The 26,907-nt window shown below is 45.4% G+C and overlaps 1 protein-coding gene across 6 annotated transcripts; it reads left to right on the forward strand.

Annotated features, from left to right (window-relative positions):
• The first annotated feature begins 3,095 nt into the window (after positions 1-3,095).
• On the forward strand, positions 3,096-25,207 carry LOC138829148 (bcl-2-like protein 2). Of its 6 annotated transcripts, none has more exons than XM_070025272.1 (7): positions 20,594-20,959; positions 21,314-21,428; positions 22,155-22,222; positions 22,500-22,606; positions 23,053-23,140; positions 23,227-23,378; positions 24,263-25,207. In XM_070025272.1, the coding sequence occupies exons 1-7, from the start codon at positions 20,609-20,611 to the stop codon at positions 24,300-24,302; spliced, it is 921 nt and encodes a 306-aa protein (XP_069881373.1). In that variant the 5' UTR covers positions 20,594-20,608; the 3' UTR covers positions 24,303-25,207. The 6 variants fall into 6 exon arrangements, with proteins under 6 accessions (XP_069881382.1, XP_069881390.1, XP_069881407.1 ...); XM_070025314.1 differs by lacking the exon at positions 20,594-20,959 and adding an exon at positions 21,094-21,167; XM_070025281.1 differs by lacking the exons at positions 20,594-20,959; positions 21,314-21,428; positions 22,155-22,222; ... (2 more) ...; positions 23,227-23,378; positions 24,263-25,207 and adding exons at positions 3,096-3,182; positions 3,493-3,580; positions 4,031-4,470; positions 5,060-8,001.
• Positions 25,208-26,907: the final 1,700 nt, after the last annotated feature.

The raw sequence follows: 26,907 nt of genomic DNA on the forward strand, positions 1-26,907 counted from the left end.
CTGCTCCAGGTTTGGAAGGGGTGGTGGTAGTGAGTACAAAGGAAAGATCAGTAGAGAGGTGTTGCGTTCAAAAGAGTGGGTGACTAAACACTCCCATTGGGGAGAGCCTGAATTGAGCAGTGGAAGACCTAGTTGTTAGTACTACCTCTGATGCAGTGTAGCAGTGTAACTCTGAGCAAGACACAACTTCTGTGGACCTCGGGTTCCTCATATGTAAAAACTGTAGGTTAGAGTTCTGATCTTCAACTGCAAATCTGAGAGGGGGAAAAACTGTGTCTGATTCATGGTCTCTTTAAATTACTGAACAAATAGGCACATTTGAAGCTGTGCACCAGTGGCTCAGGCCTGTAATCCCAACTACTCATGGGGCTGAGATCTGAGGGTTGGTTCAAAGCCAGCTTAGAAGACAAATTCCAGAGATTCTTAGCTCCAATTAACTAGCAAAAAGTCAGAATTGGATGTGGCTCAAATGGTGCATCATCCTTGAGAGGAAAAAGCCAAATGAGAGCACAAGGCTGCAAGTTCAAGCCCCGCTATTGGTGCGTGCGCGCATACACACACACACACAAACACACACACATAATGAGCACACAGCTCTTACATCTAGGGCTTTGGATTTTTAGTTTTAGTGAGAGCTTCTGAGAAGGGCACAGAATCTGCTACCTTCACTTGTATTAACATGTGAAGTATCTTTAATTTTTGCTAACTTGCCTATTGATCTTTTCTTTTTTCTTCATTTTTTTTTTGTGCCAGTCCTGGGGCTTGAACTCAGGGCATGGGCACTGTCCTTGAGCTTTTTATAGCACTTTCAATATGCTAGGTAAGGTTGTAAGAGTTTTCCAAATGTTAACTCAGGAAATGTAGCCATCACAAGATAATGTTATTATACTTGCTTTACAGATGAGGAGAAAGAGACAGAGACATAGATACAGAGAGAGACAGAAGATTATAAACATGCCCAGGATCACATAGCTAATTACTGGGGAGCTGGGTTTAGGACCTCAGCATGGCAATTCTAGAGTTTACTCTCACAAATTTAGTTGTGTATAAGATTTAAGGGTTGGTAAAGTGCTAGCAAAAGAGCTCAGGGACAGTGCCCAGGCCACAAGTTCAAGTCCCATGACTGACCAAGAGATTTAAGAGGTAGAGAATGTGGCTTAGTGGTAGAGTGCTTGCCTTTTATGCACAAAGCCCTAGATTTGATTCCTTGTTACCACAGAAACATAAAATCAATAAAAGGAAAACTAGCAACTAAAAATTATTAACAATAAAATATTTAATGATAATATGTTCATTATGTGTTCATTATGAAGATATTAACATCTAACCATAATATGGAAAATATGAATAGAAATTAAATGATTAAAATGAAATTTCTAATTTTTTAGGTGATAATGAGTTTTGAACTCAGACCTCACATTTGCTAGATAGGTACTCTACCACTTTAGCCATGTCTCCAGATGCTAAATCTCTAGATTTAAAACAGGATAATTTATCTGAAAAATCACATGTAGCTAAATTGGAATAAGAAGAGACATATATTGTCTTATAATTGTGCAGTTCATTCCTGCTTGCATTTTCACAGGAGAATTAAACATAACAATGCTGTTTGGACAGAACTTTTTTTCTTTTTCTTTTTTATGTCAGTATTGGTCCTTGAATTCAGGACCGAGGCACCTCTGTTTTAGCTTTTTTTGCTCAAGGCTGTCATCCTACCATTTAATGCAGTCCTCCAGAACTGGTTGTTTCCGGTTAATTGGGAATAAAAGTCTCATAGATTTGTCTGCCTGGGCTGGCTTTGAACTGAGATCCTCACATCTCAGCTTCCGGAGTGGCAAGGATTACAGGTGTGAGCCACAGGAGCTCAGCACCAGGAGTTATTTTTAAAATTATGTTGTGGAGTTTTATTGTCTTATTGAAACATAGTTATAAAATCTATGAACATGGGCCAGGTGCTAGTGGGTCACACCTATAATCCTAGCTACTCAGGAGGCTGAGATCTGAGGATCCTGGTTCAAAGCCAGCTCAGGCAGGGAAGTCCATGAGACTCTTATCTCCAATAAACCACACAGAAAACCGGAAGTGGAGCTGTGGCTCAAGTGGTAGAGTGCTTGCCTTGAGCTGAAGAGCTGAGGGACAGCGCCCAGGTCCAGAGTTCAAGCCCCACAATAGACAAAAAAAAAAAAAAAAAAAGGACTTGGCTTCTTTACCTATCATAAGGTAGAAGGAGCACCAAGGCTTCAAATGGAGACGTGAGCAAATGGAAAGGAACCATGGAAAAGAGAACTGGATTGTCTCTTCCTGGCCTTTGGCTAGTGATCTCTCCATATGGAGCTGAAGGAATTGCTTGCTCCAAGAGTCCAGGGGTGAAGCTACAAGGTCACAATGCCTGAGTGCTTTCATGTGGATCTGTTGTCAGACTGCTCCTGGCCCTCTCAACTGCCCTGTATAAATATATTGCCATGCACAAATAGCACACATACATAATCAGTAAGGATAAACATTAACTTTGGAGGGCGACATCCACAGCTAGTAAGGAGTGGGTAAAGTGTGTGTGTGTGGGGGGGGTGGATCTTTGAGCTTTTGTTACTTTTTTTTTCCATCGTGAGAATATTTGTGTATTGGATTAAAAGTAAATTAAATTTGCAATCGGGTTGCAAAATAAAATAAGAGTACTGCAAAAAACTGTGAGCAATCCAAGTCCGGGCCCTCTGATGCCTGGCTGAAGTTTAATAATTGCTCCTCATTTCCAGGCACATAATCCGGGGTTTAAAAAGTTCAACAAGTGCAAAGGAACAGCGAAGACCTTCCGATATACTGGATTTGCTCCGGAATGTTCTCAGACCCAGGGTGCTTTCTTCCGAGCAGCCTCGATGCTCAACCGCCCAGCACAGTCCGCAGTGCCCTCTAGGTCCAGCCTCTCTCCGCCTTTAGCGGCCCTCTCCTCCCGAGCTGTGGCCCTTCCCGGGCCCGCGTCCCAGCCCCGCCCCTCTCTCCGGACGCATCTCTGGGCCCCATCATCACCCGGCGCCGGGCCCTCCCTCCTGCCCCCCCTTCTCCTCCCTCCTTCGTTCCCTCCCTTCCTCCCTCCCTCCCTCCCTCTCTCCCTCCCTCTCTCCCTCTCTCCCTCCCTCCCAGCTCCTGCACCAGGAAACGGCCGGATCCCGGCAGCGGCCTGACCCGTGAGATCCCTAAACCTGGCCGGCGGGCGGGGTTGCAGACCAGCTGAGGGTGGGGGTAAGGGAGGAGCTGGGCCTTGGGGCCGCACTGGTGGGGGGTGGGGGGAGGGGGAGCCGGGAGTAGAGAAGGTGCCGGCCGGAAGCCCTTGGCCCTGGGTTTCCCGGGAGGACAGTCATTAAACATGGATTCGGCCACACAGCTGGTAGAACGTTGGGGGCAGGGGCCCAGTCCCAGGAGTTCCCAGCCCTTCCCAGGCCAGATCTCGAGCCCGGCCTTCTCCACCGAGTTCTGATCTCTCCTTCCTCTTACCAGGGCTCCACGCTGGCCAGGAGGATGAAAGGCCCCAGCTGGGGGCTCCTTGCCACCAGCGCTGGGTCCTAAGAGCTGCCATCCAGGCTGGGTGAGTGTCCTCTTTATGTCTGTGTCCCGTGCAACCCTTGGCTTCTCCCACCTTTCTCTTCAGCTCCTGTCTCCTCCCCATCTTGTGCTTCTGCCAACATCTTTCTTTCTTCTGGGGAGGCCCTAAGTCCCTTCCTGGAGCCAAAACAAGGTGCACTGGGGCCGGGGAAAAGGGAGCTGGTATTATGAAAGCAATCTTAAAATATCCTAAAAATAAAATTTCCTCTATTTACATTTAATTTGGTAGATAACAAAGTTAGTGCCCCCCCCCCTTTCCGGACCTACACATGACTTTAATCCTTTTCCTTGCTGGTCCTTGCCCAGTGAATGGTCTCTGCGAATTCCCTTTCCTGTCTCTTTGGGTTGGCCAAACCAGAAATAAATATCACTTCTGGGTCTCTGCCCAGAGTTTCCATGTATTCATGCCAGTCTTCATCTTTGCCCCTTTCAGCTGCCCGGATGGCGACCCCAGCCTCAGCCCCAGACACACGGGCTCTGGTGGCTGACTTTGTAGGCTATAAACTGAGGCAGAAGGGTTATGTCTGTGGAGCGGGCCCTGGGGAGGGCCCAGCAGCTGACCCACTGCATCAAGCCATGCGGGCAGCTGGAGATGAATTTGAGACCCGCTTCCGGCGCACCTTCTCTGATCTGGCAGCTCAGCTGCATGTGACCCCAGGCTCAGCCCAGCAACGCTTCACCCAGGTCTCTGATGAACTTTTCCAAGGAGGCCCCAACTGGGGCCGTCTTGTGGCCTTCTTTGTCTTTGGGGCTGCCCTGTGTGCGGAGAGTGTCAACAAAGAAATGGAACCACTGGTGGGACAAGTGCAGGAGTGGATGGTGGCCTACCTGGAGACACGCCTGGCCGACTGGATCCACAGCAGTGGGGGCTGGGTAAGAAGCTTCTCCATTGCTGCTCTGAACATCTCTCTGCAAAGCTGGTCTCCAGGGGGAGAATGGGGGTTCTGATTGGAAGCTGGGGCAGCTGTGCTGGGAAGGAGGCATGGGGGCTTGAGCGCCCTATTTAGGTGGCATCAGACTGGGAGGCCCTGTGCTGCCACACAGTAATCACTGGATTACTCATGGTCCCAAGCAGCGGACCAAATACACAGTATTATACACAGTACCCACTGAATGCCTACACAGAAAAGGTGTTACACCTTGCTACATGGCATGGGAGGTGGGAAGGTCTATGGAGGGGGTGGTGGTGCTTAGTCTCAGCAAAAGATAGTAGTTCTGAGCTGATTTTTTTTTTGCTAAGGATGGGGGGGTTCACTTGAGGCAGTAAGTGCAAATAGGCCAGGCACCCTGGGAAGATGGGATGTTACTGGGGGGATCAGAGCTTTGGCTGAAGATGAGCCGGGTGTGGGATAGTGCTCACAGTGGATGGAACTGGAACTCTTCCTCTCCTCTTCTCTCCACATTTTCCTCTCCTGATATCCCTTTCTCCTTCTTTCTCTTCTACTTCCCTTCTCTCCCACAGGCGGAGTTCACAGCTCTATACGGGGACGGGGCCCTGGAGGAGGCGCGGCGTCTGCGGGAGGGGAACTGGGCATCAGTGAGGACAGTGCTGACGGGGGCCGTGGCACTGGGGGCCCTGGTAACTGTAGGGGCCTTTTTTGCTAGCAAGTGAGAGAAAGTCTGGGGCCAAGTGTGGCTAGGTGTGGCTGGGGAGGGAGGGGGGCAGGAGAGCAGAGACAGAACAAAGAATGCCTTTGGAACAAGTGGGGTGGATGAATGGTCATGGAGCAGGGAAGGGCAGGGGGAAGGAAGGTCATGTGTGAGGGAGCTGAGCAAGCTAGGCAGGTGGCTGGAAGAATGATCAGGAGATATTGGGGAATGTTTTAAGAAGGTGAGGGTCTAGGAGACAGAACCATTCCAAGATTTGGGCGGGAAAAGGGGGAATGATCAATAGGATGCTTTATAGAATGGGCACATGAAACCACTTGGAACTTGCTTCACAACTCCGAGGAATTGTGCCTCCATTGGCTGAGTGGGATTTGGGACCCCAGAAGGTGCATCCCTTTGGAATGGAAGCTTGGTGATCAGGTGATTGGAAGAGGTGGCCATGGCTGAGGGCTGCTTGGACACGTGTGCATGTGCACGTGTGCTCCTGTGCATGCTGGGCTGTTTGTCTAATCTGGTGATGGTAGGATTCTTCAAAGAGAAAACATTCCCTCTTGCAATGGCAAGAACAAGAAGGGATAGTTCTTTGCCCTTCCTCTCCCCACACTTCCCAGCCTTGTTCCCAGGCCTCAAGGTTGAGGGAGAAACACTGTATCCAGACCGAGGACTCTGGCACCTCTCTGCAGAAAATCATTGGCAGGGCTTTGGAGAGAAAAGCTGTTCTGCAACTGGCCTTGTTCCTTCATCATCCCCTCTGTGTGCATCTTGCACTTGCTGCTGCCTCCTGGGCTGATTGAAGGCAGGGCTGTGGAGCCTGGGTGGGTGGAGGCTTTGGTAACTGGACCTGCCTGCCACCCTTCCCTCCCACTGGGGCACAATGGTGCCTAAAATGTTGCCTATTTGGGGGACCTCTGCACCTACACTTAAACTCTAAATTGGGGCTCTAATTTTTCCTTTTGAGGGTGTTAAGCTCAAAACTCTACATTGGGGCTCTAATTTTCCTTTCACGGGTATGGGCATAAATGCTGATCTAGAATACAGTCTGGGTCCTGCATTGTCTCAGTGAGATTGTTGATGCCTTGAGAGGAACTTTCCAGCTCTGAGCCCCATGGGTGTGATGGTGACAGGTATTCCATTACTGGCCTATTCTTTGTGGTGGGCTTTGGTGCTGCTTTATCAGGGGCCAGGTGTATGGGTTCTAGAATACCTAGAAGCATTTTTATATTTCCTTTGAAGCCACCTTGTTTGCATTTATATTCTTTGTCTCTACTTCAGAGTCTGAGGACACTAACTTTAGAACTTAACAGTCCTCTAGAACAAATCCAAATTATAGCTTTTTCTTTTGAGGGAGAAATTCACTCCAAATGCAGGCCCTGAGCCAGACCTCAATGCTGCACTTGTCAAGGTGCTCAAATTGCTGCTCTCCAATGCTGATTTCCTTCACAGTGCTCTAGAACCCTGCCCATTGTCCTGAGCACTGATCAGCTTAGCCAGACCACGGTTGACTTCTTGGGGATTTTTCCCTTGGTCCTAGAATGTGGCATCCTAGTCGTGCTTGCTAGAATGTGGGACCAAATTGGCCTCAGGTGTTTAGTCCAGACCTTTGCTTTTGAGAGAAGGCTGCACTTTTTAATGGTATTTATGGGGGAGGTAGTTAGACTGCATGAGCCACTTGGTCTGATATTGAGTATGCTGAACCATAAACTCAGAGCCGGTCTGTGGCAAGCAGTTGGGGTGGGGGAAAATCTCTGACTTGCTCAGGACAAACTAGGCCAGTGGTTTTCAAACTGCTTGGCAAAGCCCCTAAGTATCCTAGGGGTTGCGCCTCAGGAGTCCTTGGGGAGGTAAAGGGGTGGGGGGGAGGTGAGCAGACTGGGCAACTCGCCCTTAAAAAGAACAGCTCCCCTTGTAGCTGTGTTACCTATCGGGGTTCAGGGTAAGATTTTATTTGCATTAAGGGGTTTGCCGCTGAAAGACATTGGAAAACCACTGAGTAGGCCATCAGCTCCCCCAGGTGCAGAGCAGATGCTTCTCCCAACCCTCCACCACAGGACACCAATCCAGTTAGCATTCCTGGGGGCCTTCAGAAGTGAGGAGAAGCAGGGACGAGGGTGAAGTTACTGAAATGTCCTGTTTTGAGGCCTTCACACCTGGGTGGAAGAAGAGGCTATTTTCTGAAAGGGGAAAGGGCTTGGTCTGTATTCCAAGAAGCGTAGCTTAGATGGGACCACAGTGGGCAGTTTTGACCTGTTCTGCCCTTAATTTGAGGGGCAATGGAAACCCCAGAGACTCTTCTGTCAGGGAAAACTAGAGACTCTCTTTCAGAGCCATATAGTTTCTTGGGATTAGCTCTTGGCCAAGAAGGCTGAGTATGGCTCCCAATTTTTAAATCCATTTCATTTTTATTAAATGAGGGAAATAAATATAATTACCATTTTTAAAGATTACATAGATGGAGAGGATGTTTCTTGCTCTCCAGAGCCCAAAGGGACAAATAGAGACTTTGCTTAGGCCAAGGAAGGAGCGGAAGTAGGGCAACTCAGTCCTGCAATTATTAATCCCACTCCCCACTTATTCTAGGGCATACATACACTATTTTACTTTTTTAAATCATAAAACGGCAGGAGAAGAGATTTGGTTAGTTTAGAAGAAAAGAAAAGCTCTATAAATATAAATATATATTCCTGTATTTTTATTTAATAATTTATAAATACCAAGTTCATTTGACTTTTATTTTTGTGTAATATGTAATGGTGATATTAAAAAATAAATAAATAAAGCCCAGAAATTTAATGAGAAGGACTGCACAGGGTTTTGTGACTTTTATATGCTTTAGCCTGGGGCTAGAACTTTGCTTAATACAATCAACTCCTCCTGATCTTGCTAAGAGCAACAATTAAAAGTTATAGGGATTCGGGAAAGTGTTGAGATTTAAAAAACAATATTCTACTCTCCTCCTCCCCTTCCCCTCCCCTGGTTGAAATCCCAGAGCCCAAAACTCCATCTATCCTGACCTAAACCCCAAGACAGGTAGATGTGTGGTACTTTGAGATAGACACAAACAACTATGAAACAAAGGAAACATCAAAAATATTTGCAGATCCCAGTTGGAATCCAGCCTTTTGTTGGAAGTATGTGGTGATCAGCAGTTTCCCCCGCCCCCAATCTGGCAAAAAATGGGAGCCCCTGCTTCCTTGCTGTAGTTTTGGCCATTTTAATGAAAATTGCTGAAATCTGTGGAACCTACAGGATTATTCAGTTCATCTCCTGTTCCTTTAGTCTAGGATCACAAAGTCATGTCTGAGCAGGTCACTGGTGGCACACTCCTATAATCCTAACTACATAGGAAGATTGCAGTTAGAAACCACCCTGGGTAGAAAAGTCTATGGAAAATCCGGGTGCTGGTGGCTCACACTTGTAATCCTAGCTACTAAGAAGGCTGAGATCTGAGGATCTCAGTTCAAAGCCAGCTTGGGCAGGAAAGTCCTCACCTACAATAAACCACTAGAAAACAGGAAGTGGTGCTATGGCTCAAGTGGTAGAGTGCTAGCCTTGAGCTGAAGAGCTGAGGGACAGTGCCCAGGCCCAGAGTTCAAGACACACGACTGATAAAAAAAAGTCCATGAGATTCTTATTTTCAGTTAACCAGCAAAAAGTTGGATTGGGCTCAAATGATAGAGTGCCAGTCTTGATGGAGGAAAAAAAAAGCCAAATGAGAGCATGAGCCCTGAGTTCAAGCCCCAGTATTGACACCAAAAGAAAAAACAAAAACACATAACTTCACAAGAATAATGATAATAATAATGGGAAATACCTATCTTTTAATAATTAAATTGGCCTTTGGGTTTTTGTGTTGTGAGGAATATAATTTCTTAGAGGAGCTCATGTTGCTTTTCCATTCTTTTTTCTATAGAAGTATCTACAGTGGGGCTGGGGATGTGCCTTAGCTAGCATGCATGAAGCCCTGGGATTGATTCCTCAGTACCACATACACAGAAAAAGCTGGAAATGGCGCTGTGGCTAAAGTGGTAGTGTGCTAGCCTAGAGCAAAAGCAGCTCAGGGACCAAGCCACAAGACTGGCCAAAAAAAATTAAAAAAAATAAATCTATTAGTGGAAACTATAGCAAAACCTGAGTGACTTGATGAACCTGGCACTAGGAGGAAGAGAATTAGCTATACTTAGTGGTGAATACTGTCAGGTTTGATAGCTAGTGCATTTATTTCTACTGCAGTGTACTTAATCAAATATTTGGATTATATTTGCCTAGTTCCAAAAAGCTCTTGAAGCATCTTACTATAATACACAAAAGAAAAAAAGCAATGAGAAGATACACGTTTTTAAAGTAGGGATAAAGAGCAGATTGAAATATAGCAAGATAAAGCAAAAATTAATACACAGAAAAGCATTCTTAGAGTTGAGTATAGTGGTACATGCCTGTAATCCTAGAAGTAGGGAAGCTGAGGTAGGAGGATCTTACATTCAAGATCAGCTTTTTAAAAAGATGAGACCATCTTTTTTAAAAAACATTATCCTAGGGGCTGGGAAGGTGGCTCAGTGGTAGAGCGCTTGCCTTGCATGCATGAGGCCCTGGGTTCGATTCCTCAGCACCACATAAGCAAAAAGAAAAAAGCCGGAAGTGGTACTATGGCTCAAGTGGTAGAGCGCTAGCCTTGAGCTGAAGAGCTGAGGGACAGTGCCCAGGCCCAGAGTTCAGGCCCCATGAATGGACCCCCCCAAAAAAATTATCCTATAAATACATGAATTCAGATCTCACCATCTTGGCAATTGGAAAACAATGAGATTCATAGTCCTCATAGTGATGAAAGCCTCTCAAAGGAGGGCAAAAAGTTTTGTGGTTTTTCTGAGACAACACTTAATATAGTAGACACCATTCTCTAACACCACCTAACACTAAATATGATAATGAGTTTTATCTATATAACTGTTTTCTCTAGAAATACTAACTGGCGAGTCTGAGAGTCGTTTGTTCTGTCAGGCATATCATAATTTAACTCAAATATGCTTTTTAATGGTCTGATTTAGAATATGGCTAAATTTTAGACTATCCAGAGGGATGGATGTATGGTTTCATTTAGACGGTTCTCTGTAAAAGCCATTTCTCCAAATAGCACTTTTGATAAAATCAGGCAACATTTATGGTTTCTGGTAAATGAGTAGATAATTCTGTTTTTGTTTTTTTTTACTTAATAGCAGATTCTTTGAAAACTTAAACATACTGAAACCAGGAGTCCATGGCTCATGCCTGTAATCTTAGCTACGCAGGAAGCTGAGATCTGAGGATCCTGATTTAAAATCTGAAAGACTCTTATCTTCAATTAACTAGCAAAAGCCAAAAGTGGTGATACAGCTCAAATGGTAGAGCTCCAGCCTTGAACAAAACAGATGAGTGAGAACACAGGCTCATGAAACAAAGCAAAACAACAACATAATATGCTGAGGTGTGTTTCATTTATCATTCATTTCTAGAGCAACTATCTAAGTGTCTTCTGTGTGCTAAGCACAGTTCCAGGCACTGAGGTGAAGGGAACAAAGACCTGAGCCTGTACATTCCTTCCATTTTACTGACCAAAACGAAGAAATTTCATGTTAGACTAGAAACAGAAACACTTGACTGGAGGAGGATGGAAATAATTTTTAATTTTTTTTCTTCCTTTTTTTTTTTGCCAGTCCTGGGCCTTGAACTGGGGCCTGAGCACTGTCCCTGAGCTTTTTTGTTGTTTTTTGTCGCTCATGGGGCTCGAACTTTGGGCTTGCAAGCTGTCTCTGAGCTCTTCAGCTCAAGGTGAGCAGTCTACACTTGAGCCACAGCTCCATTTCTGGTTTTCTGGTGGTTTATTGTAGATAAGACACTCATGGACTTTCCTGCCTGGGCTGGCTTTGAACTTTGATCCTCAGGTCTCAGCCTCCTTAGTAGCTAGGATTACAGGTGTGAGCCACCAGTGCCCAGCTTCCCTGAGCTTCTTTTGCTCAAGACTAACACTCTACCACTTGAACCCACAGAGCTACTTCCAGCTTTTTCTATATATGTGCTGAGGAATCGAACCCAGAGCTTTATGCATACTAGGCAAGCACTCTACCACTAAGCTACATTCCCAACCTAGATTTAATATTTTTAAGTTAATTTACTTCATTGTTATTATAAAGGTGATATACAGAGGGAGATTACAATTACATGAGTTAGGTAATGAATACATTTCCTTTCCTACGGTATCTTCTGTTCTCTCATTCTCTCCCAGTCTCTTCCTCCTGTCTCCACCCACCAGTTGTAGAACTTACTTTCATCATTGTCCAGTGAGCTCAACTACTGCACTTTTTCCCCTTGAGTTCTGTACCCTTCCCCCACCCTAGTAGATTTAAATTTTAAATTGAATGTTCAGAGAAGTGCTCAACGTTACTTTGAGTAAAACCATGAAAAATAAAGTTGGAAAGACATATATAAGTGTTTACGGACAAGGAAAGATGCTTTTATACTTACTGAGTAAAAAAAGTAATATTAGTGAGAAAACATGTATAGTATGATCTCACCTGGCTAAAACACATGTGTGCTCCCTGTATATTAAATTTTTGGGTTTTCTTGTGTGTGAATACCAGAGCTTAAACTCAGGGCCTCGTGCTCTTGGCTTTTCCACTCCCAGCTAGTTGAGCCATACTTCTAGTAACAACTTTTTTGTTTTGTTTTGTTTTTAATTAACTTATATTAGTCATAGGGGAGGAATTTCAATCCAAACCTTATCTTGAGAGTCCCCACCCACCTACAGAGTCTATATTTCTTCTTCCCCATTCCTTTTACTGATCAATAGCTTTTCTTAAATTTATCTATGTTGCCCTCATATATACTTACAATTTGTTAATCAGCCTCTTTTTTCCCCTACCCTTCTTCTGAATAGTCATTTTAGTTTGATTTATGCTCTATGTTTAGCCATATAAATTATGTAATATGTGTATATATGTATATATGTATATGTATTTATATATATACACACATATACACACATATAAGTAGAACATAGGACTTTTTTTGTTGCTATTTTGTTGGTTATGGGGCTTGAACTTTGGGCCTGGGGACTGTCCCTGAGTCATTGGCAATTAGAGTCTCACAGACTTTCCTGCCCTGGCTTGCTTTGTATCTTTGATTCTCAGATCTTAGCCTCCAACATAGCTAGGATTATAGGTATGAACCACCGGTGCCAGCTAATTGTTGTTTTGAACTTGGCTTGTCTCCCTTAGTATGATGTCCTCTAGTTGTATGCATTCATTTTCCTGCAAATGACATGATTCTGGTTTTGTAGCTAGCTAGTGCTCTACCACTTGAGTCATGCCTCTAGTAACTTTTTTGTTTCTCCTGGCTAAATGGAGATAAGAGTCTCTTGGAGTTGTCTTCCCAGGCTGGATTCAAACTTCAATCTTTAGATCCAAGCCACCTGAATAACTAGGATTATAGATATGAGCTACCCAGTGCCCATCTGTATATTCAAAATGTAAGAGGGGGCCAAGGATATTTATGTCAAGGTCTTAGTGATTGTCTCTGGGTTGTACATTTCTTTTTTTTCTTTTTTTTTTTTTTTTTTTTTTTTTAGTATTTTCTGATTTTGTGTGTGTATGTGGTACTAGGGTTGCTAGGCAGGTGCTATACCACTTGAGAACCATGCCCCCAGCCCTTTTCCTTTTTAGTTCTCTTTTTTAAAAAAATAGGGTCTCTTGTATTGACCAAGCCAGCCTGAACCTTAGTCTCCCGATTATCACTTCCAGTGTAACTGAGATGACAGGCATTGAGATGAGGTCTTTCAAACTTTTTTGCTAAGGCTGGCCTTAAACCACCATCCTCCTGAACTCTGCCTCCTGGGTAGCCAGGATTACAGACATTAGCTCCTATGCCTGGTGCATTTTCTGATTTTTTAAAAAATAATGAACATAAATATCTATTACAGTATATTGAAACAAGGTTTTCAGATTGCCTAGAAAAAAACAATCAGAATGAAAATTAAGCAGCGGCACATTCACATTTACGTGACTGCCCTTCTTTTATGTAAGGGTGGAACTAGGGAGTTGATGTAAGCAAGACCAGACAACATGAGAAGATAAGTGGGATCTGCTCTAAAACAGGTAAGTAAATGACAGATGTTCCAAGGTCCTGTATCAGAACTGTCCAATGAAATAGAAAGCAAGTCACAGATGTAAAAAAAATACCAAAACAAGCTGGGCATTGTGGTATGAGCCCAACTACTCTGGTAGCTGAGGCTGAAATATCAAGTTTGAGACCAGCCTGAGCTCTGTAGTGAGACACTATCTCAAAAAAAAAACTACAAAAACTCTATAAAGTTTTAGTAGTATTAGTTCATTATATTCAAAATAGCATTTTAAGCAGGGTGCCAGTAGCTCATGTCTGATTTACTCAGGAGGCTGAGATCCGAGGATTGGGGTTTGTTGTTTGAGTCCACCCTGATCAGGAAAGTCCATGAGACTCTTTTCTCCAGCCAACTATCAGAAAGCCAGAAGTGGAGCTGAGAGTGGTACAGTGCTAATCTTAAGCAAAAAAGGTCAGGAACAGCTCCCAAGCCCTGAGTTCAAGCCCTAGGACCAGTACCAAAAAAATATAAAAGTAACATATAACTAATTTTCTTTTCATACTAACCCCTCTAAATTGTGTGTATTTCATCTTTTTAGCACAGCTCAAATAAGACTACTTACTCATGTTTCAAGTGCTCAATAGCCACAAATGACTAGTGGATACCATATGAATGTGGTTCTAGATCACAGATTACTCACTTGTGAATATTTCAAAGTAGGTATTAAAAACAGGAATGAGCCGGGTACCTGCCTATAATCCTGCCTATAACTGCTCAAGAGACTAGCCAGCTCTGGCTTTAAAGTCCTTGAGCTTCTTATCATTAGTTAACCACCAGAAAGCTGGAAGTAGGGCCGTGGCTCAAGTGGTAGAGTACTAACCTTGAGCAAAAAAAGCTTAGGGACAGTGCCCAGGCCCCAAATTCAAGTCCAGGACTGGCACAAGAATAAAATAAAATAAAAAATGAGAATGAAACTACCAAGAAACCAAATACCTTTGTGTTATCTACTGACAAAACTTTCCCCTCCTGGACTCAATTGGAGAAGTCTTCACCTGGCTTGAACTCAGAACCCTACACTCTTACTTGGCTTTCTTAATTAAAGCTGATACCCTGCCACTTGAACCACCTCCAGCCCAGCCTTTGCCCATTAATTTAACTCTCAACTCCATTGATCATTCCCTTCTGTTAACACATTTTGGCCTCTTCAGAGGCATATCATTGGAGTTTCAGTTTTTCCAAAACATCCTTGTCCTTTACTTATAAATGTACAATTTAAAGATAAGTATAGCTGGGCACTGGTGGCTCACACTGAGGATCGCAGTTCAAAGCCAGCCTGGGCAGGAAAGTCCATGAGACTCTCTTTTTTTTTTTTGGGCGGTCGTGGGGCTTGAACTCTGGGCCTGGGCGCTGTCCCTCAGCTCTTCAGCTCAAGGTGAGCGGCTCTACCACTTGAGCTACAGCGCCACTTCCGGTTTTCTAGTGCTTTATTGGAGATAGGAGTCTCACGGTCTCTCCTGCCCGGGCTGGCTTTGAACCGTGATCCTCAGATCTCAGCCTCCTGAGTAGCTAGGATTACAGGCGTGAGCCACCGGCGCCCGGCCATGAGACTCTTATGGTTCAAGTCCATGAGACTCTTTTTGGTCCGGTTATGGGGCCTGGGCGCTGTTCCTCAGCTCTTCAGCTCAAGGCTAGACTCTACCACTTGAGCCATAGCGCCACTTCCGGCTTTTTTTTTTTCTTTTTGCTTATGTGGTGCTGGGGAATCGAACCCAGGGCTTCATGCATGCAAGGCAAGCTCTCTACCACTGAGCCACCTTCCCAGCCCTAGTCCATGAGACTCTTATGTAGTTCAAGTGGTAAAGTGTTAGCCTGAGCTGAAGAGTTGAGGGACAGCACTCAGGCCCAAGTTCAAGCCCCACAGCTGACAAACAAAAAAACACAAAAAACTAGAAGTGGTAGAGTGCTGACCTTGAGCAAAAGAAGCTCAAGGACAGTGCCGGGCCCTGAGTTCAAGCTCCAGGACTGGCAAAAAATAAATAATTTTATTCTCAGAGGAAAACATGATGATATTCTCTACCTCAACAGGCAAGACATTAAATAGGATCAATTAGCATTTATAGAATACAAGGTGATAGGCAAAGGGAATACAAATATAAATAAGTTGGTGTCTAATAGGGATTTTATAACTAATTATTTAAATATCCTTTTAAGTGTATTTATTTTTGACAAATAATCATTCATGCATTTTAATAAAAATTGGAAGTGCCAGTGGCTCACAACTGTAATCTTAGCTACTCAGGAGGCTGAGATCTGAGGATCACAGTTTGAAACCAGCCTGTGCTTTAAAGTTCTTGAGACTGATCTCCAATAAAGTACTCAGGAAAAGCCAGAAGTGGTCAAGTTGTAGAGTGCTAATCTTGAGCAAAAGAAACTCAGGGATATGGGCTGAGAAGGTGGCTCAGTGGTAGAGCACTTGCCTTGCATGCTTGAGGCCCTGGGTTCGATTCCTCAGCACCACATAAGCAAAAAGAAAAAAGCTGGAAGTGGCGCTGTGGCTCAAGTGGTAGAGCGTTAGCCTTGAGCTGAAGAGCTGAGGGACAGTGCCCAGGCCCAGAGTTCAGGCCCCATGACCGGACTCCCTTCCCCCCCCCAAAAAAAAAAAAAAAAAAGAAAAGAAAAAGAAATTCAGGGATAGCGCCCAGGCCCTGAATTCAAGCTCCAGGACTGGCTAAATAAATTTTAAAAAAATATTGATGAATGTAGAAAAGTTGTAAGACCATTTTCTCCTCCTCCTCCTTCTGCTCTTCCTCTTCTTCCTCTTCCCCCTTCCTCTTCTTCCTCCTCCCCCCCTTCTTCCTCCTTCTCTTCCCTCTTCCTCCTCCTTCATTCCTTTCCCCTCCTCCCCCTCCTCCTCTTCCTCCTCCTCTTCTTCTTCCTTTTTTTTTTGGTGTGTGCTGGTACTTGGGCTTGAATTTGGGGCCTGAACTCAGGTTCTCATGTTCTTACTCATCTTTCTTGCTCACAGCTCTCTGCCAGGTGAACTAGGCCTCCAGTCCAGCATTTTGCTAGTTAGTTGGAAATGAAGTCTCTTGGACTTTTGTTCATCATCTTTCACTTTGATAAATGTATTTATTTACCTTTTAGATTACTTTAGAACATATAAACACCAGACCACGGTGGTTCCTGGCTGTAATCCTAGCTAGTCAGAAAGCTAGTATCTCAAAATCTATTCAAAGCTGGGCAGAAAAAAAACCCCCAAAACTTCAAGACTTATCTCCAATAAAGGAGCAAAACACCAGGAGTGGAGGTATGTCTCAAGTGGTTGAACCCCAGCCTTGAGTAATAAAACTAGTAAGAGTTCGAGACTGAATGCAAGCCACAGTACACACACACACACACACACACACACACGATGTAATTGTGTTGGAATTTGTAGTCTTTTCCCAGTTATACATTATGGTGCATTTTACACACACACACACACACACACACACACACACACACACACACACACACACACACACACACACACACACACACACACGATGTAATTGTGTTGGAATTTGTAGTCTTTTCCCAGTTATACATTATGGTGCATTTTACACACACACACACACACACACACACAGGTTATGATTTGTTGGATAAAATGCTACTGGCCTAAAATCCCAGAACTCCAGAAGCTAAGGCAAGAGCCTCTCAAGTTTGAGGCTAGCCTGGGACTACATAGTAACCACTTATTTTCTGAATAAGAAAAAAAAAAAACCACAAAGTGGAAAAATAATTATGTTTTTGGAAGTATTTACTTCATAGAGTTGTTATTAGGTGAGAATTCAATGAGATAAAATAAGGAATCATCTGTTATGAAAACAAGTGTTTAACAAAAATAGAATTCAGAGGCATTTAAAAATCACATTTGCAGGAAATGGAGCTGTGGCTCAATGGTACAGTGTCATGGCCCTGAGTTCAAGCCCCACTACCAGCACACAAAAATAAAAAATTCCCCAATAAAAACCACATGTTCTGGGCTGGGAAGGTGGCTCAGTGGTAAAGTGCTTGCCTTGCATGCATGAGGCCCTGGGTTCGATTCCTCAGCACCACATAAGCAGAAAAAGCTGGAAGTGGCGCTGTGGCTCAAGTGGTAGAGCGCTAGCCTTGAGCTGAAGAGCTGAGGGACAGTGACCACACCCAGAGTTCAGGCCCCATGACTGACCAAAAAAGAAAAAAAAAACAAACCCACATGTTCTTTAACCACATTGCTTAAATTCAGTATCAGAAAATTTATGCACTCATCTTGATTGGGATAAGATCAGTACAGAAGACCTTTCTTCCAGGGAACTCGGTCATTGAGAGCTTGTCTTCATACTAAATAAACTTCAGTTCCCTTGGATTACTGAAGCTGAGATGGCTGATGGATGTACAGCAAAATTTTAAGTGATGGACAATTCCAGGTAAGGAATTGCCTTTTTTTTTTTTTTTTCCCTAGTAGGGATCTCCCCTGGTCTAAATTCCCCTGCTCCAACTATGCTTTCTTCTGGCAGCAGTACTGGGGCTTAAACAGCCTGCTAGGCAAGCACTCTTCTTGAAACACAAACAACAGCCCTTGTTAAACATTTTGTTTGGGTTCATATCCATTTGGGTCTCAAACCTGTCCTTGGTTTGCCTACAAAACTCTCTTGCAGATTTTTTTTTCTCCAGTACTGAGTTTTTAAACTCAAGACCCGGAACTTGCTAGACTAGCCTGGCACTCTATCACTTGAACCACACCACTGATTATGGTTTGTTTGGTTTGAGTTTGGGTTTTGTATGCCAGTACTGGCGTTTGAACTTAGGCCCTTACACTCTTGCTTTTTTTTTTTTTTTTTTTTTTTGGTCCGGTCGTGGGGCCTGAACTCTGGGCCTGGGCGCTGTCCCTCAGCTCTTCAGCTCAAGGCTAGCGCTCTACCACTTGAGCCACAGCGTCACTTCCAGCTTTTTGCTTATGTGGTGCTGAGGAATTGAACCCAGGGCCTCAGGCATGCAAGGCAAGCACTCTACCACTGAGCCACCTTCCCAGCCCCCACTCTTGCTTTTTTGCCCAATGCTGGCCCTCTACCTCTTGAGTTATGCCAATACTTCCAGCTTTTTCCCTGGCTAATTGGATATAAGACTGGGACTTTTTAGCTCATCTGGCTTTGAACAGAGATCCTCACATCTCAACTTCTTGAGTAGGTAGAATTATAGGTGTGAGCCACTGGTGCCTGGCTGATGGTACTTTTTTTTTTTTTGGTCGGTCATAGGGCTTGAACTCTGGGCCTGAGCGCTGTCCCTCAGCTCTTCAGCTCAAGGCCAGTGCTGTACCAGTTGAGCTACAGTTCTATTTCCGGTTTTCCGGTGGTTTATTGAGATAAGTGTTTCATGGACTTTCTTGCCCCGGCTGGCTTTGAACCGTGATCCTCAGATCTCAGCCTCCTGAGTAGCTAGGATTACTAGTGTGAGCCACTGGCGCCCTGCTTGATGGTGCTTTTTGAGACAGGGTTCTGACATCTGCTTCTGCTAGTCTTCAACTGTAATAATCTCTCAGCATCCCAAATCGCTGGGATTGTATGAATGCAATGTGAGTGATCCTGCCTGTCTGCCTTCCTTCCTTCCCTCTTTTTTTGTCGGTCGTGGGGCTTGAACTCAGGACCTGGAAGCTATCTCTGAGGTCTTTTGCTTAAGGTTAGTACTCCACCACTTTGAGCCACAGCACCACTTCTGGTTTCTTGGTGTTAATTGGAGGTAAGAGTCTCATGGACTTTGCTGCCCATGTTGGCTTTGGACCACAATCCTCCGTTCTTAGCCTCCTAGCTACAATTACAGGCGTGACCCACCAATGCCTGGCTTACCTTGCTTTTAAAGTGTGTAGGATCCCTACTTAAATGTAGCATCACTGTCTTCTCCCGGGCCAGGTCTCTGATTCCTCAGAGTCAGATGAGAACCTGCTTGGGGAAATACTAGAGTCTGAAAGGGCTTAGAAGCTGGGGCATTGCAAAAAATGAAAGGTAGCACACAGATCTCCAATCAGTGTATCTTTCAGTCAGTAAACATCCAGTAGTAGGACACTAAGTGTTAGGTATATTATCTTACAGAGATTTTGGCTCCTCTTGTGCAGTACTTGCCACCTAGTTAGGAAACAGGAAGCACAACACAAAACGGTTAAATAAGCAGTAGAAATTAGAGCCACTGGTGTCAATACAGGAGGGCAGGAGGGTGGAAAGCTTCGCAGGAGATGATGCCAGGACTTGCAGTGGTCTGATTAAGGGGCGACAGCATGCACACCCTGGATGCCAGATAAACAACGGTAGAAACAACTATTGCAAAGTAGCTAAGTCCTGGTATCTGAAGGCCTGAGTAAGGAATGTTGACGACTGGCTAGAAAAGGTGAGCCAGTGTGGTAGCAGCGCAGACTGGAGGAGTGACACTGGAAGCCGAGAGATGTGAAATGACATTCTAGACTAGATCCTGTGTTGGGGGAGGGGCCCGGGGGCCACCGGGGACAAAGGGAAGAACCAGGCTGAAGCCGAAGGCCTCTGCAGCACGACAGGATGCCGGACTCACGACCGGTAGGTCTCAGGGTGGTTTGGGAGACCAAGTGGAATGTAGTGCGAGAAAGTCGGGAAAGGGACGCTCTCTCCTGGAATTCAGAACCTGAACTTCCGGCAACATCCCAACTACAGGTGCTTTTCTGGGTAGGGGACCAATTTCCGGAAATCTCCGCCCAGTTTCGAGCCTCGTCTTCCTAGTAGCTCGTTATTAGCCAGCAGTAGGATCAAGATGGCGGCTCCCACTTAGCGCTGACTGGTCATGTGACCTCGGATTTTCCTAGGTTTACGCCCCGCAGGCCGTTCGGGCAAGGTTCACCTGTCATGCACGCTGTTAACCCTTCGAATTTCGCAAGCTAGTCGACCTGTAAGACTGGACTACAAGCGGTGAGGCGATGGGAAGATTGGCCCACTACAGTCCTATTCAGGGACCAATCACGGAGCGTCCTATATTTCGAGGGCCCGCCCGCAGGCGGGGAGGAAAAGAAAGTGTCGTCACAGCGTGGTCGTATTGTTACCTAAGGACTTAAAGGAGGTGGGACTAGTGTTGATTGACAGACAGGTTTCCCCTACCGGGATTTGAGAATTTGGCGCAGTGCCCCGCCTTAGAGGTGGGGTCTTATCTGATTGCCAAGTAATATTCCCCAATGGAGTTGTAGCTTGGAGTGACGGGCAGGCTGCTTGACTAATGAATCCTCGGCGTGGCCGGCGCAGTTCTCCAATCGCCGGGCGGCGGGCCCCAGTCTGAGCGGCGATGGCGGCGGCGGCGGCGGCGGCAGCGGCAGCGGGGGCTGCGGGCGGTCGGGGCTCCGGGCCGGGGCGGCGGCGCCATCTTGTGCCCGGGGCCGGTGGGGAGGCCGGGGAGGGGGCCCCGGGGGGCGCAGGGGACTACGGGAACGGCCTGGAGTCTGAGGAACTGGAGCCTGGGGAGCTGCTGCTGGAGCCCGAGCCGGAGCCCGAGCCTGAAGAGGAGCCGCCCCGGCCCCGTGCCCCCCCGGGAGCTCCGGGCCCTGGGCCTGGCTCGGGAGCGCCTGGCAGCCAAGAGGAGGAGGAAGAGCCGGGACTGGTCGAGAGTGACCCCGGGGACGGCGCCATTGAGGACCCGGTGAGGGAAGGAGCGCGAGCGAGCAAGCCGGCGGGCCGGGTCACGGCAGGCCCCGAGCTGTGGCGAGCGGGAGGCAGGCTGGGGGTGGGGTTGGGCGGGGAATAACGTGGCTGGGGCCGGGCGGGGGCCGGGTCCTGGATCTCCACAAGAGCCTGCCTCCCCCGACGGATCGAGCGTCATGGGTGCCTAGGGTTGCTCGAGAGAGAAGGTAACTTGCTTTTCTTTTAATTAGGACCTCGCGTGGGGCGAGGGAAATGGCCGAGCCTGGCTGCGGTGGGCGCCGATTTGAGTGCACGGCAGTTCCGACGTTGGTGCCTCTTAAGCTCTTTTGCATGTCCTCTCCCCTCATTGTAGGAGCTGGAAGCGATCAAAGCTCGAGTCAGGGAGATGGAGGAAGAAGCTGAGAAGCTAAAGGAGCTACAGAACGAGGTAGAGAAGCAGATGAACATGAGCCCACCTCCAGGCAATGGTGAGTTAAACAGGCAGTTGCATACGCAGCCCTGGTCCCTGGGTTGGAAGGATGGTGGGGAGCGCGAAGAATGTAGCAATTAGATTCTGGGGACCTTGGGGCTGCTTGTTTGAGTGATTACTATGCAGGTGCTTTGGTCACAGTCCATTATGTGTTCCACTGACCTTTGTGAGACAGCAGCTATGTTTTGGTGGTGGTAATCTTGTTTCCCTTTGTCCCTTTTATAAATGTCTTTCTCTTTGTTCTTGCTCTGCCTTCTTGGGGATCTTGCCAGCTAGCATTTGACCTTCACGTCTACGTTTTTTTTTTTTTTTTTCCTCTTCTGTTTTCTTTTTAATCTTGCTGGACATTCTTTAATTTGGACTCCTAAGAGAAAGAAGTGTTGATGTAAGGGGCTGCTTTAATCTAGAAATGGAACCTTAGCCTATTTAATTTCGTTCTTTGCTCATTGAGGCATTTCAGCTAAAGCTATTTAGTAGGAATTTGATTTACGGAGAGGAAATTGCTCTATAGTTTCGTATTTTTCTATGATGTATTAATTTTTCAGATATTCGGTGAGAACCTACTACGTGCTAGGCACTTTCATGGGTAATGGGCATAGAAGCGAAGGGGACAGACTCAGGTCTGTTGACTGAGTTTATTAATAGCAGTAGTGATAGTGGATGTATATATATTGATCAAGTAGAATATATGCTTATTTGTAAAATTCTTACTTTTCTTTCAAAGCTGGCCCAGTGATCATGTCTATTGAAGAGAGGATGGAGGCTGATGCCCGCTCCATCTATGTTGGCAATGTATGTATTAAGGCTTTTACTTGGTTTAAAGGGACAGTCTTACTTTGGGGAGTTAATGATCTTGAATAGATAGGGTAGGTGGCAATTTGGGAGAGGCGGTAGGAGGTAAAAAGTAATGAAATGATCACAATGGGGTTGGAAGAAAAACAATTACTTATTTAGAGAAGTGTTTTTGTCGTGGCCTTTGTATATATAGATGGCCCACACTAAGGTCTAGGCAGGGATTTGTTGAGAGATAGGAGTTTGCTAGTACCTGTGAAATACACTTTCTCCTTAGGTGGACTATGGTGCAACAGCAGAAGAGCTAGAAGCTCACTTTCATGGCTGTGGTTCAGTCAACCGCGTTACCATACTTTGTGACAAATTTAGTGGCCATCCCAAAGGGTAAGTAGGTAATTAAGTTGAGGTGATTTTAATCACAGTTTAAAAATAGATAAAAATGATTTTTTGTTTTCTCCTGGTGTGCTGGAAATTGAACCCAAGTCCTGTGCATGTTAGGCATTGCTTTACCACAACTCACAGCAATAGTTTGTTTTATGTTGAGCTGTAATTATTATTAAAACAATCAGTCTTTGTCCACTAATATATGTAGTGTTGCTGTGTAAATGCCTTCAGAGACCTGATAATAAAATTGAAGACTGGCTGTGGGTGGCCTAGTTTGTAATCTTCCAAGATTAGCTGGAAGTTTTGGTTAAGATTTTTCATATAAAAAAATTAAATGGCTAAAAAATGTGAATATGCATTCATTCTAGCAAAGCATGTGGGTAAATTGCGTTTAACCTGTGTGCTAAACTCAAACTGTCAGATAAATGAGCAGTTTCTCCTTTTAGGTTTGCATATATAGAGTTCTCAGACAAAGAGTCAGTGAGGACTTCCCTGGCCTTAGATGAGTCCCTTTTTAGAGGAAGACAAATCAAGGTAAGTCTGGAATTTGGCTATTCTGGCATTACCTGCACTCTCCATATTGACACTGAGGCTTTCTTGTATCTATCCCTTAATTTCAGGTGATTCCCAAACGGACCAACAGACCAGGCATCAGCACGACAGACCGGGGTTTCCCACGTGCCCGCTACCGTGCCAGGACCACAAACTACAACAGTTCCCGATCTCGATTCTACAGTGGTTTTAACAGCAGGCCCCGGGGTCGCGTCTACAGGTCAGGATAGATGGGCTGCTCCTCTCCCCCCCGCCCCCCACTATCCCTGTATGCTCATTTTCTCCTGATCTGAGAACCCTTCCACCTTTCCCCTCCCCTTGGTCTCCAGGGACTTGGTTTCCTGCCTGTGCAGGGTGAGGAAGGTAGCTGCAGGCCAGGTCAGGAGGCCAGTTTCATCCTTTTCTGGAGCAAAAATTGGTGATCAAGGCTAATGTGGTCTGAGAGGTGCTTTCTCCAGCTTTCAACCCCTCCATTCCCCCTCCTCCCCTTGGGAATTGCTGGCTTTGAAGATACTTATACAGAAAGTTAGTGAGAACTGGGCTTCAGAGCAATGAAAGCACTGCTGGGACTTTGCTACTTTTCTCCGAGTTAGGGAGGGATTGAGGTTGGAGCCTCCCTTGGAAGACTACCAGAGGCTGTGGAAGGATTTTAAGATATTCTTTTAGTTGAGCCATTTTTTTGCAAGGTTAAGTTTATCACTGGGCCTACAGTAGTGGTGTCTATGTTGCTTTTGTTTCTTTCTATTTAAGTAGATTAGGTTTATAAACCTTGGCTTTTCATAAGATAGGTTTTAAGAGTGGTGGGAGAAAACTGGATTAACAATGGGCCTTTTTTCCTTGCTCCTCTATCTCAGATGTACTTTATTGCCACTGTTTGGCAAAGTACTGTCCCCCATTTCATGTCCAACTTCATCTACCCATACTCTTTCCCCAACCTCATTTTTCAGATGTGTCACTATTTCTGAGATTGTGGAGTTTTAGGGTACTTGAAAACTGCCATTCATCCCTTCCCTGACAGTAACTGGGGCAAGGGCCCACGGGGAGGGTCTTGTGCTGAACTATCTCGTGATCATGTTAACACTTAACTCTCCTTCTTTCTTCCAGGGGCCGGGCTAGAGCGACATCATGGTATTGCCCTTACTAAAAAAAGTGTGTATTAGGAGGAGAGAGAGGAAAAAAAAGAGGAAAGAAGGAAAAAAAAAAAAAGAATTAAAAAAAAAAAAAGAAAAACAGAAGATGACCTTGATGGAAAAAAAAATATTTTTTAAAAAAAGATATACTGTTGGAAGGGGGGAGAATCCCGTAACTAACTGCTGAGGAGGGACCTGCTCTGGGAAGTAGGGGAAGGCCCAGGGGGTGGGGCAGGGGGCTGCTCATTCACTCTGGGGATTCGCCATGGACACGTCTCAACTGCGCAAACTGCTCCCCATGTTTCCCTGCCCCCTTTATTCCCTTGGGGGCTGCTCAAGGGTAGGTGGGCTTGGGTGGTAGGATGGTTTTTTTTTTACCCAGGGCTCTGGAAGGACATCAAACTGTTCTGCTTGTTACCTTCCCTCCATCTTCTCCCTGCCTTTCGCAGACCCCACCTGCCTGCTCCTGTCCTGCCAGGTCTACCACCCACCCCACCCCTCTCTCCGGCTCCCTGCCTCTCCAGATTGCCTGGTGATCTATTTTGTTTCCTTTTGTGTTTCTTTTTCTGTTTTGAGTGTCTTTCTTTGCAGGTTTCTGTAGCCGGAAGATCTCCGTTCCGCTCCCAGCGGCTCCAGTGTAAATTCCCCTTCCCCCTGGGGAAATGCACTACCTTGTTTTGGGGGGTTTTGGGGTGTTTTTGTTTTTCAGTTTTTTGTTTTATTTTGTTTTTTCCTTTGCCTTTCTTTCCCTTTTATTTGGAGGGAATGGGAGGAAGTGGGAACAGGGAGGTGGGAGATTGGATTTTGTTTATTATTTTTTTTTTTTTTAGCTCATTTCCAGGGGTGGGAATTTTTTTTAAAATGTGTAATGAATAAAGTTGTTTTGAAAATAAAAACTGTTCTGGCCTTTTGGGTGTAAGATTTATCTGCCTGTTTTTCAGATTGCACATACTGTTAATTCCCACCATAGGAGTAGGGTTTTGGTGGGGAAGTTACCACTTGTAGATTAAGGAGTAAGAGTTAAATTGCAAGTAGCAGGAATGTTACGTGTTAGGATGGTGGTCTAGTTTCTGGAGTTTAGTAAAATAATAGCCAGATTAGAATGTACAATCATGTGTTCCCCTGTACAAGCAAATAAGCCATTTATTACCTACCTTTTTTTGTTGTTTGTGGTGGTAGTGGTCAGTTGTGGGGCTTGAACTCAGAGTCTGAGTGCTGTCCCTGAGCTTTTCACTCAAGGCTAGTTGTTATAGCCTTGTTATAGTCTCCACTTCCAGTTTTCTGGTTGTGAGATGTGAGTCTTAGGGACTTTCTGGCCTGGGCTGATTTGAACCACGATCCTCAGCTCTCAGCCTCCTGAGTTGTTAGGATTATAGGTGTGAGCCTATAAATGTGACACCCCACATTTTAAGGCTTTACAATTGCCTTTTTTTGGGGGGGGTCAGTTGTGGGGCTTGAACTCGGCCTGGGCACTGTCCCTGCGCTCTTCAGCTCAAGGCAAGGGCTCTACCGCTTAAGCCACAGCACCACTTCCTGTTGGTGGCTCTTGCCTGTAATCCTAGCTACTCAGGAGGCTGATATCTGGAACATCATGAGACTTTTTTTTTTTTTGGTCGGTGGTGGGACTTGAACTCTGGACTTGGGCTCTATCCCTGCACTCTTCAGCTCAAGGCCAGCGCTCTATCACTTGAGCCACAGCACCACTTCCGGTTTTCTAGTGGTTTATTGGAGATAAGAGCCAGCCTGGGCTGGCTTGGAACCGAGATCCTCAGACCTCAGCCTCCTGAATAGCTAGGATTACAGGCGTGAACAGCTCCCGACTTGTCCATGAGACTCTTATCCCCAATAAACACTCAGAAAACCGGAAGTGTCCCTGTAGCTTAAGTGGTAGAGTGCTAGCCTTGAGCTGAAGAGCTGAGGGACAGCGCCCAGGCCCAGGGTTCAAGCCCCACAACTGACAAGTCTCATGGACTTTCCTGCCTGGGCTGGCTTTGAACCACAATCCTCAGATCTCAGCCTCCTGAGTAGCTAGGATTACAGGCCTGAGCCACTGGCACCTGGTTTAAGTTTTACAAGTGGTTAGGTTAGCCACTTTTACTTGATTTCCCTTAAATTCTAGTGTCATTGGTCTTAAAAGTCTTGGGTACTTTATCACGCCCCAGCACAAGTTATGGTTGATTTTTTTTATTATCTGTTGGGTTTCTTTTAACCTCATACTTTACCCATTTATTTACTTGTTCTCAGAGTATGATAGTAATCCTCTGCTCCCTGGCTTCATTACTCAGTATTGAACTTGGCCTTATGCTTGCTGAGCAAGCCCTCTACCACTTGAATACTTTTTACCTTCTTCCCACTCCCACCCCAAACCTTTTTGCTTGAATTTGTTTTGGATAAGGTCTTATGCTTTTTGCCCTAGGTTAGCCTTCATCAGTACTGGACTAGCTGGGATTGTTTTCTTTATGATTTCCTTTGAATGCATGACTGTAAGTTGGTTTGATAAGTGGCTTTGTTCTGTATCCATGAAGTCTTAACCCACTTCCCAAGTTAAATTGTACTCTGAATTTGCAGATTAGTTTTAACTACCAACACATTTGATTGTTGTATTGTCTCCTATTGTAT

Source organism: Dipodomys merriami, unplaced genomic scaffold (genome assembly GCF_024711535.1).
Source record: "Dipodomys merriami isolate MVZ:Mamm:240054 unplaced genomic scaffold, mDipMer1.0.p SCAF_1, whole genome shotgun sequence".
Classification (NCBI taxonomy): Eukaryota; Metazoa; Chordata; class Mammalia; order Rodentia; family Heteromyidae; genus Dipodomys; species Dipodomys merriami.